The 18,715-nt window shown below is 42.0% G+C and overlaps 1 protein-coding gene across 2 annotated transcripts in view; it reads left to right on the forward strand.

Annotated features, from left to right (window-relative positions):
- Positions 1–336: 336 nt before the first annotated feature.
- The window catches only part of crppa (CDP-L-ribitol pyrophosphorylase A), a 54,360-nt gene continuing 35,981 nt past the window's right edge, over positions 337–18,715 (forward strand). Inside the window, exons 1-5 of one of the 2 annotated variants that reach the window (XM_031279534.2) lie at positions 338–734; positions 2,767–3,031; positions 7,352–7,501; positions 15,160–15,264; positions 17,668–17,713. In XM_031279534.2, coding sequence (XP_031135394.1) covers positions 451–734; positions 2,767–3,031; positions 7,352–7,501; positions 15,160–15,264; positions 17,668–17,713 — 850 coding nt within the window. In that variant the 5' untranslated portion in view covers positions 338–450. Of the gene's footprint in view, positions 735–2,766; positions 3,032–7,351; positions 7,502–15,159; positions 15,265–17,667; positions 17,714–18,715 lie in introns of both variants that reach the window. The other variant, XM_031279535.2, reaches the window with a different exon arrangement.

Raw genomic sequence — 18,715 nt, forward strand, 5'->3', positions numbered from 1 at the left:
ACCAGTTACCAGTTAAAAATTGGTAATTACTGGTCATTTTTTAATTCAAGTATTTCAATGTGATTACAATAACATTGCTTCATAAAGAAATTTACACAGGGTGACTATTAGCTGTTATGGAGTATTTTAAAGGTGGCATTCATTTTAAACTTTGTTTTTCACCACTGAAGAACTAAGACATTTGAAAACAGTTTACTTGAGGTTACAGAACAAGTATCCCACTATACATTCGTTGCCAAGTTATGCCATTTAGGTGCTTTGTGGTCAAATAAATAAAAAGAACAACAATGGCGCATCTTTACCAGCAACCTTTTCTTTTATTTTGAAAGTATTCACCGGATGTACGCCGTTTAACGGTTCTAGCTTCACATCGCTGTTTTCCTAACTCTCCATCCACGTTGCCGCTATCTTGCCACCCCGCCCATTAGCTGGGAATGGACAGTTTTGGGAATGACCTGCCGTGACCCCTCACCCACCCAACTGATGGAGGATAACCACATCAACATGCAGAGCCATAGTTGCGACCCGGACAGGCCCGCTCATCCCGGGATTTTCCCAACCCGCGAGGCCGGGAAGAGCAATCACCAGCTGGCGGGATCCAGCGTGGACTTCCTGGTGTCTGTGGTTCTTCCTGCCGGCGGCACCGGAGAGAGAACCGGACTACAGACACCGAAACAGTTCTGCTCGTTTCTGGGTCGGCCGCTCATAAGCTACACTATCCAGGCTTTCGAGAGGTAGGATAATAATAAAATAAGATAGGACTAAAATGTCATAATCCCTATTTGTGAAGATATCCAGGTAACGTTTCAGGTGTAACGTTAACGTTAGTGACAGAGCAGGAGAGGGAAGCAGGACAGGACTTCACTTCCTCTGTCGGTCGGTGTGTGTCTGTGCAGTCTGAGTTCAGGCTGCTCAGTCTTACTATTACTACGCACATAAACATGAGACCAGTGGTGAAAGAAGAACTCAGATCTTTTACTTTAGTAAAAGTAGCAATACTACAGTGTAGAAATGCTCTGTTGCAAATAAAAGTCCTGCATTAAAAATCTTATACGTTCTCATGTAAGTACTTTATTTATCACATGTTGGTACTGAAAGCATTTCTTCCACTACTGGAAGACCGACAGTGATGTGTTCTGCGGATTTCAGGCTCCATGACAGTGAAGAGAGGTGGATGTTTACACTGTGTGGTGGTCATTGCATGGATTTCATTACAACAATCCAATAACAACCGGTGTTTATAATGAAATGTGTCTCCTCTTAGCTCGTGGTCAGTGTTTACATGTTGTCAGGAAATGAATGCGGCAACATCCTGGGACTAGAGAGCAGGATGGAGATGCTGCCTGTGTGGCCCCGGTGATTACAGAGAGGTCATAGGTCATCAGTGTTAGCGCTGTAAAGTAGTTGAGTGAGTCAGATCCACAGTCATTACACACTCGTAAGTAGGGATGCATGGTCTTGAAAGTTGTGCATTATCATACTGGTGGAACTTATTTTGGTTTACACATACACAAATACTATGGATTAATATACACATAATCAATACAAAATAATACAACTAGCACTGCAGTTACCAAATGTAAAGTTACTTGAGTACCTGAGTCGAAATAAGTGCATTAGTGTGGCGATCGACAGAAAGTGGTCGCTCCCAGGCTCACCCCCTCTCTGTCAAAGCCCAAAAAAACCCAGGTGAACAGGTGAAGCAAACAAATATGTTATTACTTCCGCTCAAACCGCGATGAAAACGCCCACCACCTACAATATAAGTGCACAATATAATAATCAATGAATAATATAAATGAGACCATAAACAATATACAATATGTGGCTCCTACAGATGTGATGGAGAGATGGAAAAAACTCAGAGGGGCTTAATCTGGGTACTCTCCAATGCATATGATTAAAATGGAAAGAAATTAAAATACTGAAAAAAAGAAAAGAAAGAACACACCAATCAAAACAACAGAATAATATCAAATAATATTAGGAGTTACATGGGTTGTTTACAAAAGCATTCCATAGGGATAACATTGCACAGACAAAAACAAACATTTAACAGCGTTCTTAAATTGTACAAGTGTTAGCTTTGAAAAATCTGATGGCAAAGCATTCTATATCACTGAACCTCTGTAATTTAAACCAAACTGAAGTTGAGATGTCCCACAGATAGAAGGCCTGAGTTTCAAGTGGCATGATTATGAAGTTGGTAACAGTAAATAAAAAAAATAAATAATTCAACAACAATTTTGATAATTTGTTGTCATTGTTGTCACAGGGATAATTCATGTTTTGGGAAATGCGCTCATTTGTTTTCTTGCTGAGAGTTAGATTAGAAGTTTGATACAACTATTATGTGTGCACCCTAACTATGACGCCAAAGCCCTCAACCACTTAGCTTAGCAGAAAGACACTTCGACAACTTTTTGTATTTTTTATTCTTTGTTGTACATTTGCTGGTTCCATTTTCCCAAATGTTAGGATTTTCTGCCTTTTTCTGTTTTATGTCTTTGTTAATTGAATGACTCTGGGTTTGGACTGTTGGTCGGCCCATACAAGAATTTTGAACACGTCATTTTAGGCTCTGGGAACTTTTAACAAGCATGTTTTTGACATTTTCCAGATTAAACAAGCAAAAACATCATCGATAGATTAGTTGCAGCCCTGATTCCTAAATGTAAGAAGCTCTGGGTGGATGTTATGTTCTGCCTATCTTCCCTGCTCTTTCTTGACTTCTCACCTGACAAAACAGACGGTGTGTTCTTGCAGGGTGTCATGGATCCAGAGCATTGTGGTCGTCGTTGCCAAAGAAAACATGGACCTGATGACGGACATCGTCCAGCGTTTCCAGCACAAGAAGGTTCGAGCGGTGCCAGGCGGCTCGACTCGTCACAGGTCGATATGTAACGGCGTGCGGGCTCTGGGCGACGGGGAGGAGGAGAGGCCGAAGGTGGTCATCATCCACGATGCCGTGCGGCCTTTTGTGGACGAGGACTTACTGTACAAGATAGCCATGGCTGCCGAGGAACAAGGGGTCAGTATGATAAAAGCGAATTGATCTGAAACACCCGAGTATTCAAAGGGAAAAGAACTGAAATCCCTCCAACATCAGAGTCAGAAAAGGTTTTATTGCCACAATAAGTACACATGTGGAATTTGCCTTGGAGAAAGGTGCATACATAAACAAACAAACAAACACACAAACATATTAAATATTAATATGAAATAAACAATAAATATAGAAAAACAAATATATACATACAAAGTAACAGTTGCATAAGAAAAAGAAAAAAGAGGCTGAATGGGTTGAGTGCAGAATTTGCAAAGGATATATAGTATGTGCAATGGGCAGGTGTATAGGCCAGGATGAAGGTTAGTGCAAGTGTAGTGACTAGGGATGGGGCGGTTTCAGTGTCAGTGGGGGTCCGGGGCCTTGTTGGTGAGGCTGACTGCAGAGGGGTGAGGTTTTGGTCCTGATTAGGGATGCGCCGAATCCAGATTTGTTTGGGATTCGGGGATAAAGAGGCATGGTTTACATTTTAATGATGTAAATTGAGGGAGCAAAAGCAGTATCGGCTCCAAATATCGGCTCAAGAAAATCGGCAGCCCGTATCGGTCATCGGCTAAGGCTGATGAAAAAAGGCTGAAAATGCCCCAAAAAATAATCTTTAAAAAGTAGCAGACAGAAATCAGTGGAAATGGGGCCTTTGATCACTGCAAACATTCAATTTCTGCCACGAGGAAGCATTCAAAGCTCAGTAAATGTCAAAGCTTGGAAAAAATTATCGTAATTAAAATGATCTCCCATTTGTAAATATGACTCGAAGATGGATTGTCAGTGTTTCCAGTAGCACATAAAGACAGGACTCGTCTATTTCCAAGAGAGCAGCAGTTCAGAAAGAGAGGAATAGAGGAAACTACCCCAAAATGCCAGTAGTTCTCCATGCTTGGAAAGCGTCGTACAGCTAATTAAAGCTCATACTTCATTTCTCAAGCCAGAGAAGGTCAATTACAGCGCAGAGTGTAAACAAATCCATCATGGCCAGCTGCAGTTACAGGAATCTAACCTTTGACCTGGTGGGATGACGGGTTACCCAAATAGCAACGTGTGACTTTTGTTTGTGCGTCCATGTGCCTCATTTTTCACCGTGCAGTGTGAACATCAACAAACCAAACACTACAATTACAACAAAGTCAAGTTTTCCAATCGGGGGTTCAGACCAAAGAAGACAAACACGTCTTGTGAACTCACCTCAGGGACTTTCCATCTTTTTTTTTAGAAAAGTGTTTATCCCATTGACAGATCCATCGCTCCCCCGGTGGGCGGCGTATATTCCGTCAGTGATAAATGAAAAACATTTGGGCCCAAGTCACGGAGCCCCGCTGTGACGAACACACTCGCAGATTACTCTCCTAATGATCCATGGCTGAGGCTCTGTTGAATGCAGGTCACACAGGTTGTGAAGAAAGCAAGACATGGGGCCAACATTTATGGTGTGTTTCTGAGTGTGCGTGCGCTCTGTGATGAACTTTCACTGCAGGCGGTCTGGTCCTCATTATCTTGCCAGTGTCCACGCTCACGGCAGAGAGCCCGTCTCCACCGAAAAACAGCAGATTAATTTTGATTTTAACAGCATGTGTAACACGCAGAACACATGTTTGCTTTCCTTTCCTTTCATTTCATTTCACATCAGCAAGCGTGTGGCTGACCGTCTACTCCTGGATGCCTTCTTTCATGCTATTAATTCAAATACTATCTCAGAAATGTTGATTATTACAAGCAGTAGGATTGGGCATCGAGAAGCGGTTCCAACTTGGAATCGTTTCGAAAATTCCAATTCCAATGGAACCATTTCTTTATTGGAATCGTTTAGAATCGTTTGGAAAATTTGGTTTCAAATCCGATCATCGGTTCCAAATTTAACATGCACAAGGTTTCCGTAGCGGCCACCATACTTCCAGACGCTTGTTGTGTTGCCATGGAGCACAGTAAGGGGCGTTCTAGTCTGGCTTTATCTTACGTTGAAAAAGCCCGGTAAAACTGTAAATCAACATTGAATCAAAATAAAATGTTCCTCTTATTTGTGAAATAAGCACGTGACCCGTTTCAACCCCACCCCAAAGAGTATAGAAGTACCAAGAGGTAACACTCAATAGAACGTTGTGTTGCGTTCAGTCCAAGATGGTGGAGCTGCACTCTTTAGAACTTAACGCACCCATGACCGAGCTGCAGCTTGCAATGGAATGTTCTAAAGAGTGCAGCTCGGCCATCATGGACTGAACGCAACACAACGTTCTATTGAGTTTCGCCTCTTGGTACTTCTATACTCTTTGCCTACCCCTCATTATCGGAATCGATAATAACCGCAATCGAAAGGAAGAATCGGAATTGGAATCAGAATCGTTGCCCAACCCTAACAAGCAGCGCATGCTCCAGCTGTACTGGTTAAAGGAACACGCCGACGTATTGGGACTTTAGCTTATTCACCGTATCCCCCAGAGTTAGATAAGTCCATACATACCCTTCTCATCTCTGTGTGCGTTGTAGCTCTTTCCGACGGCTCCACCGGTAGCTTAGCCTAGCACGGATACTGAAGGTAATTGGTTCCAACTAGCCTACTGCTCCGAATAAGTGACAAAATAACGCCTACATGTTCCTATTTACATGTTGTGATTTGTATCGTCACAGCGTGTACAAATAACAAGGTCACATGAGACACAGCCATCTTCTAAACGTATATAAACTGGGAACTATATTCTCAGAAAAGCAAAGCATTTCTACTCTCTGTCCGGTGCTTCTCAGGTGCAAGCATATCACTCCGCCCAAGTAGTAGAAGTAGCAGTGCTTCGCCTTTCTGAGAATATAGTTCCCAGTTTATATACGGTTAGAAGATGGCTGTGTCTCATGTGACCTTGTTATTTGTACACACTGTGACTATACAAATCACAACATGTAAATAGGAACACGTTGGCTTTATTTTGTCACTTATTCGGAGCAGTAGGCTAGATGGAAAGTCGTCGGAAAGAGCTACAACGCGCACGGAGATGAGAAGGGTATGTATGGACTTATCTAACTCTGGGGGATACGGTGAATAAGCTAAAGTACCAATAAGTCGGCGTGTTCCTTTTAAGATGGATTTATTGTTACTGTGTAATATGGCTACTGACTCAAAGTATGATTAGAGATATATTCAGCTATCAAGATTATTTGACTAAGAAATAGAATCCCACATATTAGCTTTTTTCAGCTTTTCACAGCATCCCTATTTGGGTTTTTATGATTATGTTTGTTTAGGATCTTCATTAGCTCCTGCACCTCTTCCTGAGGTCCTTACAACTCTCTTGAAAATGTGGCAATGCAATAATAAATACACATAACAACATCATAAACAATAAAAAAATAAAAGTTAAAAGACAAAAACTAAACATACACTATCATTTCATGACACAACTCACAAAATACACACATAAGACAAGGACAGACACATAGTCATCGGGCATTCCTTACATTTAGGTTGAACACATTTTTAAGACAGGCATATCCACATTTTATTTTTTATTTCACCTTTATTTATCCAGGTAAGTCGATTGAGAACAATTTCTCATTGGCAACGACGACCTGTCACATTCACACAATTACACATTCATACCTGGAAGCTGCCCAGTACAACCACAGTCTGATCTGCTGGCCACTGAGCAGCTCCACTGGAGCGGTTGGGGTTAAGGGCCTTGCTCAAGGGCACCTCAATGGTGGTAATGAGTGAGGGACACCCAGATTTTATGCTGCCGATCTGGGGATTGAACTGGGGATTGACCTCCCGGTCCCAAGCTCACTTCTTTAACCTTTAGGCCACCACTGCCCCATTAGACATGCAGCATAACTGTATGAAGTGGTATTGTTACAGATTAGGATATGTGACAACAAACAGCGACTCTCTGTGTGGCTGGTAAATTGCTGTTGATGCCGCTGTCGCTGCTACGTCACCCGGATCGTCGGTCTGATTGGTTGAAGGACTATCCAAATTGCGTACAGAGTCATTTGAACTACGCCCGTTGATCACGCCTCTTGTGCAGTAGAAAATACAGAGCAGACTCCCCAGACTAATGAGCTTGGCCTGGTGATAGCCAGACTATAAATCACGCTTAAGACAAAGGAAATGTAATCAAACTGTGAGCTGATTGTATCATTTCACCCCCAAGCGCCAAGATGCTTTCGGGAAATGCTAAAAATGATGTATGGTTTCAAGAGCAACTTTGAGAGAAGTTCACCCTTTACAGACCTTGTCTAGGGGTATAATATCTCTCTGTCGTTGTATTCAAAACAAATCCTAAAAACTCTTTTGGTTTTGCCCAGGCAGCAGGAGCTATCCGACCTCTGGTTTCCACGGTGATAGCCACCACATCAGAGGGCTACCTGGATCATTCTCTGGAGCGAGCCAAGTACCGAGCCAGCGAGATGCCTCAGGGATTCACATATGATGTCATCTGTCAAGCCTATCAGAAGGTACAGTCATTTGCTTCCTTTAGCTTTAACAGACAAGAAGGCGTTACTGCGTTGTGAGTGGGGCTACGAAGGTGATAATGACAAAAATAAGTGCATACATGATAAAAAAAGAAAAGAAACACAAGGAGGACATAATGCGCTTCGATGGCACAGGATATTTAATAGGGGTGGGGAAAAAAAATCGGAAATCGTATGTATGGTGTTTTGCAATTATTTTTAAAATCAGTTCTTTTCCCCAGAATCGTTTTTTGTTTGTTTTGTTTTTACCAATGATTCACCTAAATATTTTCTGTTTATAATAGAGCCCGACCGATAAAGGATTTTTAAGGCCGATATCGATACAAATATTTGCTGATTTAAAAAATCCGATATTCCGATATATCGGCCGATATATATTTAAAAAACAAATCCAGAAACGCGTAACAAAACATTAACAGATTTCCCTAACATTAGTTATTTGTAGTTATTTATGAGTCCTCACTAAAATAATATGATAATAATAACTTGTTTGTTTTATTGTCACAACAGAGCAGAGGAACATCAAAATATATTAAAGTTCTGATAAATCAAATGTATAAAAATACTATAATACTATAATATATAGTTATATATTATAATATATCGGTCGGGCTTTAGTTTATACGGTACCGCCGACGGCGACTACATCATATCCGTTTCCAGCAAAATAGAGCGAAAGCAGAAAATGCAGAAAACCCATGTTACGTACTTCTTTACAAATGAAATAAATGTCAGACTGACTGACTGCCACGTGATGTGCATTCTTCTTAGAAAACAATTCGTTTTTAGAAATGTCTCATGATATATTGTCTCTAGAAGTGTATTATTCAACTTTTGTTTTTGTTAAAGAAGGAAAAGAAAATGGCACTACTCAATACTATCGCTTCGCAATACTAGAATCGCAATAAATGCTACCTGGTTACAAAAAATGTTGACATAGCAACAAGTGATGTTGTGTGAGATGTGTTTATCAGTGAGCCAGGAAGCATAAATGTAGTCAGAAGTAAGGAGAGGGTAGAGGTCGGTGGCTGCAGAGAGCCTCTATAACAGTGTTATTGAAAAGTACTTACAATGTAAGTTTCAAGATGGCTTGTCACTCTTGTGGCAGTCAGCCCTTTTGTGATAACCTGTTAACTACAGCAGACCTGTCTTTGTCCTGTTTCCTTAAATGTTATTAATGTGGGTTTTAAAAAATCTTTTGATTTAGGCATCCTAGCAACTCAAATAAGCACTTTCCTCTTTGTTAGGTAGTTAACATGATTGCTGGAAAGGCAGAAGTGGCATAAACAACAAGCTACAGAGGGAGGGGGGACAAATAAGAAAGCGAAGGAAAAAAAGAAAATGTATTTGTCCTTATTTCGTAGCAGCAACTTGTTCAATAATGTGATAATATTGCCATCGGTTCCAGTGTTTTTAATGTCAAATCTACGCATCATAAAGGGGCCTTCACTGACTACCAGGGGAAAAGTACAGTGGTCGTATTTATGTATTCATCCTTATCATTTTTTTTTCTTTTTCTTTCTTATACATAATTTGGAACAGCGTAAGAGTGTACCATTCAATCTGTGCAACTGAAGAGGGCAAGCAGCATCCAGGATTAGTCAGTAATGACAAAGATGTGATTTTATATTCCAGGATGGACAAATCAAGTCCTGCAGGCATGTGCCGCTTACTCCTGGTGTCGAATAATTGCACAAAAGAAAGTCTTTTAAATCTCATATAATGACAGTCTGGTTGAGATTTATGCTCTAAAAATTACACCACTTAGATGACAAAGGACTTCATGCTTCTCATACATCATAACAGGCCTTCACAGTCCTTCATTGTTCAGCTGATGTGCAAGAACCTGCAGGGTTTCACTCTGAAGAGCTTCTGGCGTGGGTGCTATCACTTTCACTTGGCCTCTGCCGCGTCTGGTAAAGGAATGACACATTAATATATTCTGCAACAGTGCTGCAGTGCAGATTAGTCTGTGGAACAAACGTGAACAAAGGCTCAGTTGGAAAAATGGCGAGAGAGCACTGAAATTACATGGCACATTTAGGTGGAGTCACATTAATAGTCTCAGCAGTTGAGTGCATTTTAATATGTGTACCTGAAAAATGGAAAGAATTTATCCGCTGACGCACACCGTAAATGTGTTGATTCTTCCCTGAAAGCAGGGTGCTTATTGCAAAGACTTGGCCGGCTAACACAAGCCAACTTAATGGGAAACTTGACTTGCAGAAGTTGACCTTATTTATTTGAGTGTGCTATTTCAACCTTGACTCCATTAGATGGTTCTTCCGATAGCCACGTTTTTGAAGAACGCAGCAAACTGTGAGCTAAAGTATGCCTCCAATTAGAGTTTGTCCGCAGTTATTTTTACTCCTGACACATTTTGAGATTGCTTTGAGAGCCTTGTTGGCTTTGGCGTTGGCCTTTTCAAAAAAACGAACTCACATTTATGCTGCGGTGTCAAGGCCAGTCAAGTTGCAAAAATGAAGACAAACTGGGGAGGTTGGCGGAAAAAGAGAAGGTTGGGGGACGCTTGAGAGGGTCTCTCACTCCTCCTGTTGTTGTCCTCTCCTTCAACCTTTCAAAAGATAGAGACAGTGTCAGGTTAGGACTGTAGGACATGCTCATGAAAAATCTCAGAGAGCTGCACATTTGTAGCTTGACATCCATTGAGAGTAGAAGAACTTAGTGCTGAAAAGACAAAGGGGGAGACACTTTATCCAGTCCCCAGTGAAAGCTTTTGTACCGGGAGAAAATGCTAAAGGTTAAATTACCTCAAGACCGAGAGCGTGTTTTTTGCTGTAATTCTCTCTTCAGTTCCAGGGTCCATGGAATAGAAGACCCCTCTCTTTTATAGCTTGATAAAATATTACCCAGGTGTAATCTCAGGTAGCATGGATTTGTCTTTGTATTGCTGACTGTATTTAAAACCAGATGAGCTCATCGCCTTAATCCAAACTTCCACGTGGTCTGCACAAACTGAGCTTTTCCAGCTGTCAAAGCACAAATAAAATTTGTTTATAAAGTGTATGAACTAATCTTAGGCTATGTTTAGATGGAAATGATCTGAAGAGCAGTGTTGGGCAAGTTACTTTTAAAAAGTAATTAGTTACAGTTACTAGTTACTTCTTCCAAAAAGTAACTAAATTCGTTATTCAGTTACAAATTATGAAAGTAACTGGTTACTTCAGAAAGTAACTATTGCGTTACTTTCAAGTACATTTTTGAATGCTCAAATGTGACCCCACCTCCACCTACCCCTCTTTAATGGAACTTAAAATACATGTGCATGTTCAATTATTTATGATAAATATGAATATTATAATGAAATGGACACTTAATTAGGGCTGTGCTCGATTGAAAGAATTCGTAGTCGACTAACACTCATTCAATATCGACTAATCGATTAGTTGATTTAATCGACAGATCTGTAAATCTGAGTTTCTCCGCAAAGAGTCATGCAAAAGCACAACTTTAATTCTTGTGTTTACCAGAGATGTGCTCGTACGTTTCTTGGAGATAAGTCATTCAGCATGAAAAAAGCATCAAACATGACTAATCGACTAAAGAAATCTAAGTTGACTAAGACCAAAACGACCGATTAGTCGACTAATCGACTAAGAGGGGGCAGCCCTACACTTAATACAATACATTATTAACATAAACAATGTACACAAATCTAAACTATTTTAATGTTGCTGTGGGACAAAGTGAGACTAGCCTACAATCAAATGCCATGTATGTAGATATTATGTTTATATAGTGGATCGATACAAATAACACAACACAAAAAAGGTATTTGCCTCTCGGCTCAGACTCAGAGATCTAGTTGGTCTGATGAAAAAAACAGCTTCAAATATAGTAACGCGCCGCATTTTTTGACAGTAACGGTAACGGCGTTATTAAGATGGTAAGAGTAATCAATTAGATTACTCGTTACTGAAAAAAAGTAACGCTGTTAGTAGCGCCGTTATTTATAACGCTGTTATTTATAACGCCGTTATTCCCATCACTGCTGAAGAGACACACACACACACACACACACACACAGCACACACACGCGCGGCACACACACATGCGGTGCACACACACAGCACACACACACACACACACACACACACACACACACATGCAAAGGCACATCTGATAAAATATTTTGTTGTTTTCACCCGCGAGTGCATTCGTGTAAACAGGGCCTTAATGAAGCACAAAAAGAATCACACAAAGATCTTTCATACCTGTATTGTATTTATTTATTTTCTCTTGTGACATTCAGCTGATTCCTCCCTTCCTCCCTTTCGTAACATCTGCAGCCACAGTCACGCATGTTTTTGTGTAACAGGTAACACATTAATTTAAGCTGTTTTTCAAAGTCGATAAAAACATCAAATTTGCATGTGTAGCATTTCCTTCCAATGAAATATACTAGAACCACATGTTCTTACCAACTAATGAGCCTTGGAACTGTTACTTTAAAAACGAGGGAAAATAAAATACTGGAACAAACAATGTCACAGCACTGCTGTTGAAGAGGGTAAGACCCTTTTATTTAAAAAAAAAAAAAAAAAAAAAAAAAAAAAAAGAAAAATTGTTAAATTACTATACTGTATGTTTGGTCAGCCAACACAAATACATTCCTGTGGGTAACGCTGTTAAAGAGTTTAGTTTGAGGGTTGAACAATTTTCAAAAGAAGTAAAAAAAGAAGCCACCATCACCCCCCTATGATAAAGTTTTGCCATTTCTCACATATGCAGGAACAACCATTTGTGTAGCATCAACATGTTATACAAGAAAACACATTACATCTTGCCGAACAACGTGGAAACATGTCTTATGTCCTGATGAAACAAATTCAAAGAGATAAGAGTGTTACAGGGCCAACAGTCCATCAGCCAAAGAAAACAGCCTGCTAAAAAATGTGGTGACGGCAGCATCATGAGCCTGTTTTTCTTCTGTTCAAACACCAGCTCTGCTCTCAATACAGACGGTGTATGAAAGACTTCAGATATATTTGGTGAACTATGTGCAGAAAGTTCAAGTTCAAGAAGAATTTCATCTCTCAAGGCGACGACAATACGATGCACAGAACCAAATTATCTCAGAAACGTATAGTGGTACAAGAGAGTATACAGTTGGCCATATTGTTCAGAGTCTGAACTCTTCTGAAAATAACAATATGAGGCAATTCTTAAATGCAGATGTACTAAGTAGACTTAGATTTTTCCAAGCATGCTTCATGCTGATATTTAACCAAAGGTACGGTGTTCATTTTAGGACATCCTCAGATCTCAGACTCAGGTGTCAGACTCAAACGAAACGGCCTCAGCGTCACAAAAACCTCTCTCATCCTCAGACCAAACGGCATCAGCCTCAGACCAAACGGCATCAGCCTCAGACCAAACGGCATCAGCCTCAGACCAAACGGCATCAGCCTCAGACCAAACGGCATCAGCCTCAGACAAAACGGCATCAGCCTCAGACAAAACGGCGTCAGAAAAACCTCTGTCAGCCTCAGACCAAACGGCATCAGCCTCAGACCAAACGGCGTCAGCCTCAGACCAAACGGCATCAGCCTCAGACCAAACGGCATCAGCCTCAGACCAAACGGCATCAGCCTCAGACCAAACGGCATCAGCCTCAGACCAAACGGTGTCAGCCTCAGACCAAACGGCATCAGCCTCAGACCAAACGGCATCAGCCTCAGACAAAACGGCATCAGCCTCAGACCAAACGGCATCAGCCTCAGACCAAACGGCATCAGCCTCAGACAAAACGGCATCAGCCTCAGACCAAACGGCATCAGCCTCAGACCAAACGGCATCAGCCTCAGACCAAACGGCATCAGCCTCAGACCAAACGGCATCAGCCTCAGACAAAACGGCATCAGCCTCAGACCAAACGGCATCAGCCTCAGACCAAACGGCGTCAGCCTCAGACCAAACGGCATCAGCCTCAGACAAAACGGCATCAGAAAAACCTCTGTCAGCCTCAGACCAAACGGTGTCAGCCTCAGACCAAACGGCATCAGCCTCAGACCAAACGGCATCAGCCTCAGACAAAACGGCATCAGCCTCAGACCAAACGGCATCAGCCTCAGACAAAACGGCATCAGCCTCAGACCAAACGGCATCAGCCTCAGACCAAACGGCATCAGCCTCAGACCAAACGGCATCAGCCTCAGACAAAACGGCATCAGCCTCAGACAAAACGGCGTCAGAAAAACCTCTGTCAGCCTCAGACCAAACGGTGTCAGCCTCAGACCAAACGGCCTCATCCTCAGACCAAACGGCATCAGCCTCAGACCAAACGGCGTCAGCCTCAGACCAAACGGCGTCAGCCTCAGACCAAACGGCATCAGCCTCAGACCAAACGGCATCAGCCTCAGACCAAACGGCATCAGCCTCAGACCAAACGGCTGGGTTCTGGCTTACTCTGTGTGCTATGTATTAGTCATTAATGTTATGCACGAAACTTTACAGCCACAAATGAATGCAGAGCGAATTGCTAACTTAAAATTGTATTTAGGTGTTCGAAATCCAATCAAACACATATATAATGGGACAACAACATATGTAGATGCCATGTACCGTTTGGTCTGAGGCTGATGCCGTTTGGTCTGAGGCTGATGCCGTTTGGTCTGAGGCTGACGCCGTTTGGTCTGAGGCTGACACCGTTTTGGTCTGAGCCTGACATATGTAGAAATGTCAAAGTCTAAATTGCAGACTGGCGTGAAGTTTACCGAGCACATTCATGTTCTATTTTGGACTTTCTTTCTTTTTAACATAGTTTTTATTTTAGTTTTTTACATTATTTTTGGAGTCTCATGTGGTTTTCCCTTGCAGCACCCTTAGCACAAAATCTCAAATTTGCACGCAAGATATCTCATAATATAATTATATCATCAATCTAATCATCATAAAAAATCTGATTGCCTAGCAGCACGTCCCAAGTTCCCAAGGAAAGGACATGAACCTTGATACTTCATTACTGGAAAGAAATAGGAATTATTATATTATTATTAATGTCTGTTGGTCAGTCCAGGATTCCAAACTGTAGCAACTCAACAACTACTAGATGGATTGTTGCGACATTTTGTAGAAACATTTTGTTGTGTTTTGAGTGAAATATCTCGACAATATTTGGATGGATTGCCATTGAATTTAGTAAAGACATTCATGTTCTCCTCAGGATGAATTGTATTAATTTTTGTGATCCCCTAACTTTTTCTTCAGTGCCATTTCAGGTCAGAATTACTTACATTTCCATCAGTCTCAGCTGTACTTTGTGATAAGTTCGAATTAGCAAATGTTAGAATGGTAACACGCTAAACTAAAACTAAACATCAGCATGTTAGCATTGTCATCGTGAGCATGTTAGCATGCAGCCACACGGAGCCGCTAGCATGGCTGTAGACTACGGTCTTGTTTATATTTAGCATAATTTAGCTTTACACCATTTTTTAAATGACGTTTATGTGATGGACTGTCCGGTCTAATAACAGTCAAATCTAGAAAATGTCAAGTATGTGTACAATTTTGCAGTGGAACAACATAGTGCACCACAGTTCCACTGAGTGTGATGGAAATATATTGTTGTCAACAATCGTCCAGAGCCGCTCCTCTGTGTTGTGTCCCCTCTGCAGTGCAGTGAATCAGACTTTGAGTTTGGCACCGAGTGTCTCCATCTGGCTCTGCAGTACTGTGGCACCAATGCCAAGCTCATCCAGGGTCCGCCAACACTGTGGAAGGTGAGCTCGCCAGGGGCCTGGTTGGGGATTGTGGATTCAGTGACATTTTGGCTAGCACAGCTGTGTGCCCGCTGCTAATTTATCATATGGGCGCAAACAAAGCTCATGAATTGAAAGTGAGGGGTGCTGGCAGAAGAGGAAGCATTAATATATTGAATGTGACATCCAGGATTAGCATGTAGAAATTAGTTTAATTGCAAACGTTCTGTATTTAACCCTCTATCAGATCATGTAACTTTCTGCCTTAAATGGTTAGTTCACCCTATTTACAAAAAGACATCTTTTTATAGTTAGACGTAGTGTTATCTAGCCATGAAGATAGTTTTGGTTTTATGTGCTGAGGCTTTGAGATTTCTGTCTCCACCCCTGAGTTTTGTTTGTGGTGCTCGGAGCATTGAAGAAGGGCATTTAAATCTTTCCACAAAACAATTCCTCGGTTACTCTGGATAACAGAGTGGTGGTTCCCAACATTTAGCTTGTGATAAATACAAAGACACGACCGCACACCACAGATGTGGGTGTCTTTTTGTTGTGAGCAGCTCAATTGAAGAGAGAGAGAGATTGTTTTACCTTCTCATACGTGCGGTATACTAGCCGCCCCCGAGGTTGCGTGCACCAATGTGACGTAAAAATGATGTAGATCTCGCTGGCGCGCCCGGATTTAAAGTGGTGGATTATTTTCTTCAGCGGCGCACGACAAAGCGGAGACAGGAAGCCTGAACGAGCTCAAGGGTAACCGGATGCCAGGACTCTCAGAGTGACTGCAAGTCTCTCTTGTAAACTTACTGGGTTAAGATGAGTTCTTTTATGGTGAATGAAAGGCTTGATCCGACGAAGTAGGTCATCGAATCAAATCGAAGCATTGATGGCAATGCTGCTGCCAGTTCTGCCGTTGTTTACCTTTTTCTTCTTCTTCTAGTCCGTAGAAATAGCAAAGTCGGTAGCCTTTCCTCATTAGCACCACCTCTGTTTAGGAGAAGACTGCAACTAGTGTCGCGACCACCACGTGTGAGTATAAACAGTTACGGTGCTCTTATGACGTCACATTTGCGCGCGCCGGCTCAGCTGCGGCTACTGAAAAAAGGCCTTTAGAGCCCTTTTAACCAAATACTTCCAGGATCTATGGAGCCACAGGAACTGAGTCGGGAACTAAACTTCCCCTTTACGCACTCATGTGAGTTTGCTTCTTCGTAGGATCAGTGAAGATTAAAAATGACGAGCATGCAATGGGTTGTTCTTTCAGCATTGCAAACTTAGCTGAGATAGTTTCACTTTGTGGGACAGTGCTACCCCCAGAGCATGGACTTTTTCGGCACCAGTAACATTTGCAGAGGAACTCAATTTAGACCCTGTTACCTCCGGTCGAAACTCAGAGAAGGTTCCTGAGTTTCTGAAATGGTTTCTGTTCACCTAGAAAAGTTCTTGCAGTGGATTCATGTTAAGGCCCAGACACACAGAGCCGACGGCCAAACGTCGGCAGAAAAGCCAGTTGGACTGATCAGTCTCCCCAAATTGGTCAAAAAGTGCCTCGGAACACACCAAAGCGACAAGACGTAATACGTCTCCATAACAGCAGGCGGCGCTAATCGGTAGTGTTGCCCGAAAATGAAAACCGGCAGCTGATTGGACGAATGTGTCACGTGGGTCTGGTTTCTCCGGAAATTCAAAGACAGACTGTCATGGCGGCTCATTCAGAATACGATCTCATATTGTAATAAAATAGTTCACCGAAACGTGTTTCTGAAAACATTTTAAGCGAGAAATAGGCCGTGCAGTTGCTGAATCTGTCTTCATTTCAGATCGACAAAGGTCAGTTTAAAAGATTTTCGTCAGATTTTGAGAGACTCTAGTCACGCTCATTCCGCTCCCCGTTTCCGGGGTAGCACTCTACCAATCAGATGGGTCATTTGAGTCCGACTGCCGGCAGTGCCCGCCCCGTTGATTATACATGTCAAATCGGCCAAAATGAAGGATGACGGCCCCTCGGACGGACGACGGCACGGAACACACCGAACAGACTCGAGTCACTGACCTCGCCAGACTGTCCAACGGCCGACTATCGGCTCTGTGTGTCCGGGCCTTTAGACTTGAAGAGGAACAAATTCACAGTATTTCTCAAGAAAAAGCAAAGATTAGAGAAAAGCCCTATTTTCCCTTTTCCTATTAATCACCTCGTGACACCGTGGGAACCATTGATTGAGAGTAACTTTTTTCAATGCTTTGAGGAACCCAAGTGAAATTCCATTTACCTTCAGTCTATTGAGATAGTGAGTTCTTTTTCAGAGGCAGAAATCTCAAAATCGTGGCACAAAAAACAACACTATCTCCATTTCCAGACACCTCTATAAATACGTTTTTTTTTCCCCCAATTTGGGTGAACTGATCTGTTATTTTGTCCTGCAGGTAACCTACAAACGGGATTTGGCTGCTGCAGAGTCCATTATTAAAGGTGAGTTACCTTCTTTATACATTTGCCATTATTATCATTTTCTGTACTGTGTATTGTTCACTTTCTATATCCGCTTATATGATGTACACACAGGATGAATCCATGTAGACGTGTATCCATGAAAGGCTGAAGGCAGTAGGTCTTCTCAGATAGATCAAAAGGTCAGAAATGAGCAATGTAAGAGTTTTTGTCTCTTCTTCTTGAATATAATGAACCAAAATCGCCCCTCACTGTACTGAGAGGGAACATTCTTTGTAGCATTGTTCAGCTGGTTGGAACAGGACGGGTGTAAAGCTGCCTGTGAATACTACGGAGAGCAAGTCAGGACTAGGGCGACTGTCACAATCAGAGGCATGGAAATAATCACAAGCCCATATTTCACCCCGACAGCACCTGGACCAACAGTTACCTGTTAGATGAAGACATAAGGTGCACAGTGATTATTCCCAGAGCCTCTGATGTGAATGAGTTCATTGTGTGTGTTTTTTAGAGAGGACGTGGAAGAAAGTTCTCACATCTGTCAGTATGAGAAACTGTTGTGTGTTTCAGTTTGTGTGTGTTTGTGTTTCGGTGTGCTCACACATACTTTCATACACACGACTGTGCATGCACGCACGTATGTGTGTGTGTGTCTGTGTGTGTAGGCCCACACGTGGCTGTGTGTATCCTGGTTAGAAGTGCGTTTGTGTGGTTGATTTCTCAATAGATGGCTTTTTAAGTGAGGCAGCCATTCTGGAGGGCCTCCGTTTTTTGTAGCTGTGATAAGTTGATGTTGTTTTACGACGTACAAGTTGGCCATTATAACTTAACGTTCTAGAAATGGTTAACTTATGTTCTATTTTTGACCATGAACTTATCATTTTACCATAGATTGGCTTTTTCTGGCGCCCTTGGTTCTGGAAGTAAAAGTCCCATTCATTTTTCCCATAGGCAATGTTACGTGACAGTTGGACAGCTTGGTTCGGCTAGAAACTAGCCTGGTTAGATCGTCAGTGCGAAAAG

The sequence above is a fragment of the Sander lucioperca genome, chromosome 10 (assembly GCF_008315115.2).
Source record: "Sander lucioperca isolate FBNREF2018 chromosome 10, SLUC_FBN_1.2, whole genome shotgun sequence".
In the NCBI taxonomy this organism is placed as follows: Eukaryota; Metazoa; Chordata; class Actinopteri; order Perciformes; family Percidae; genus Sander; species Sander lucioperca.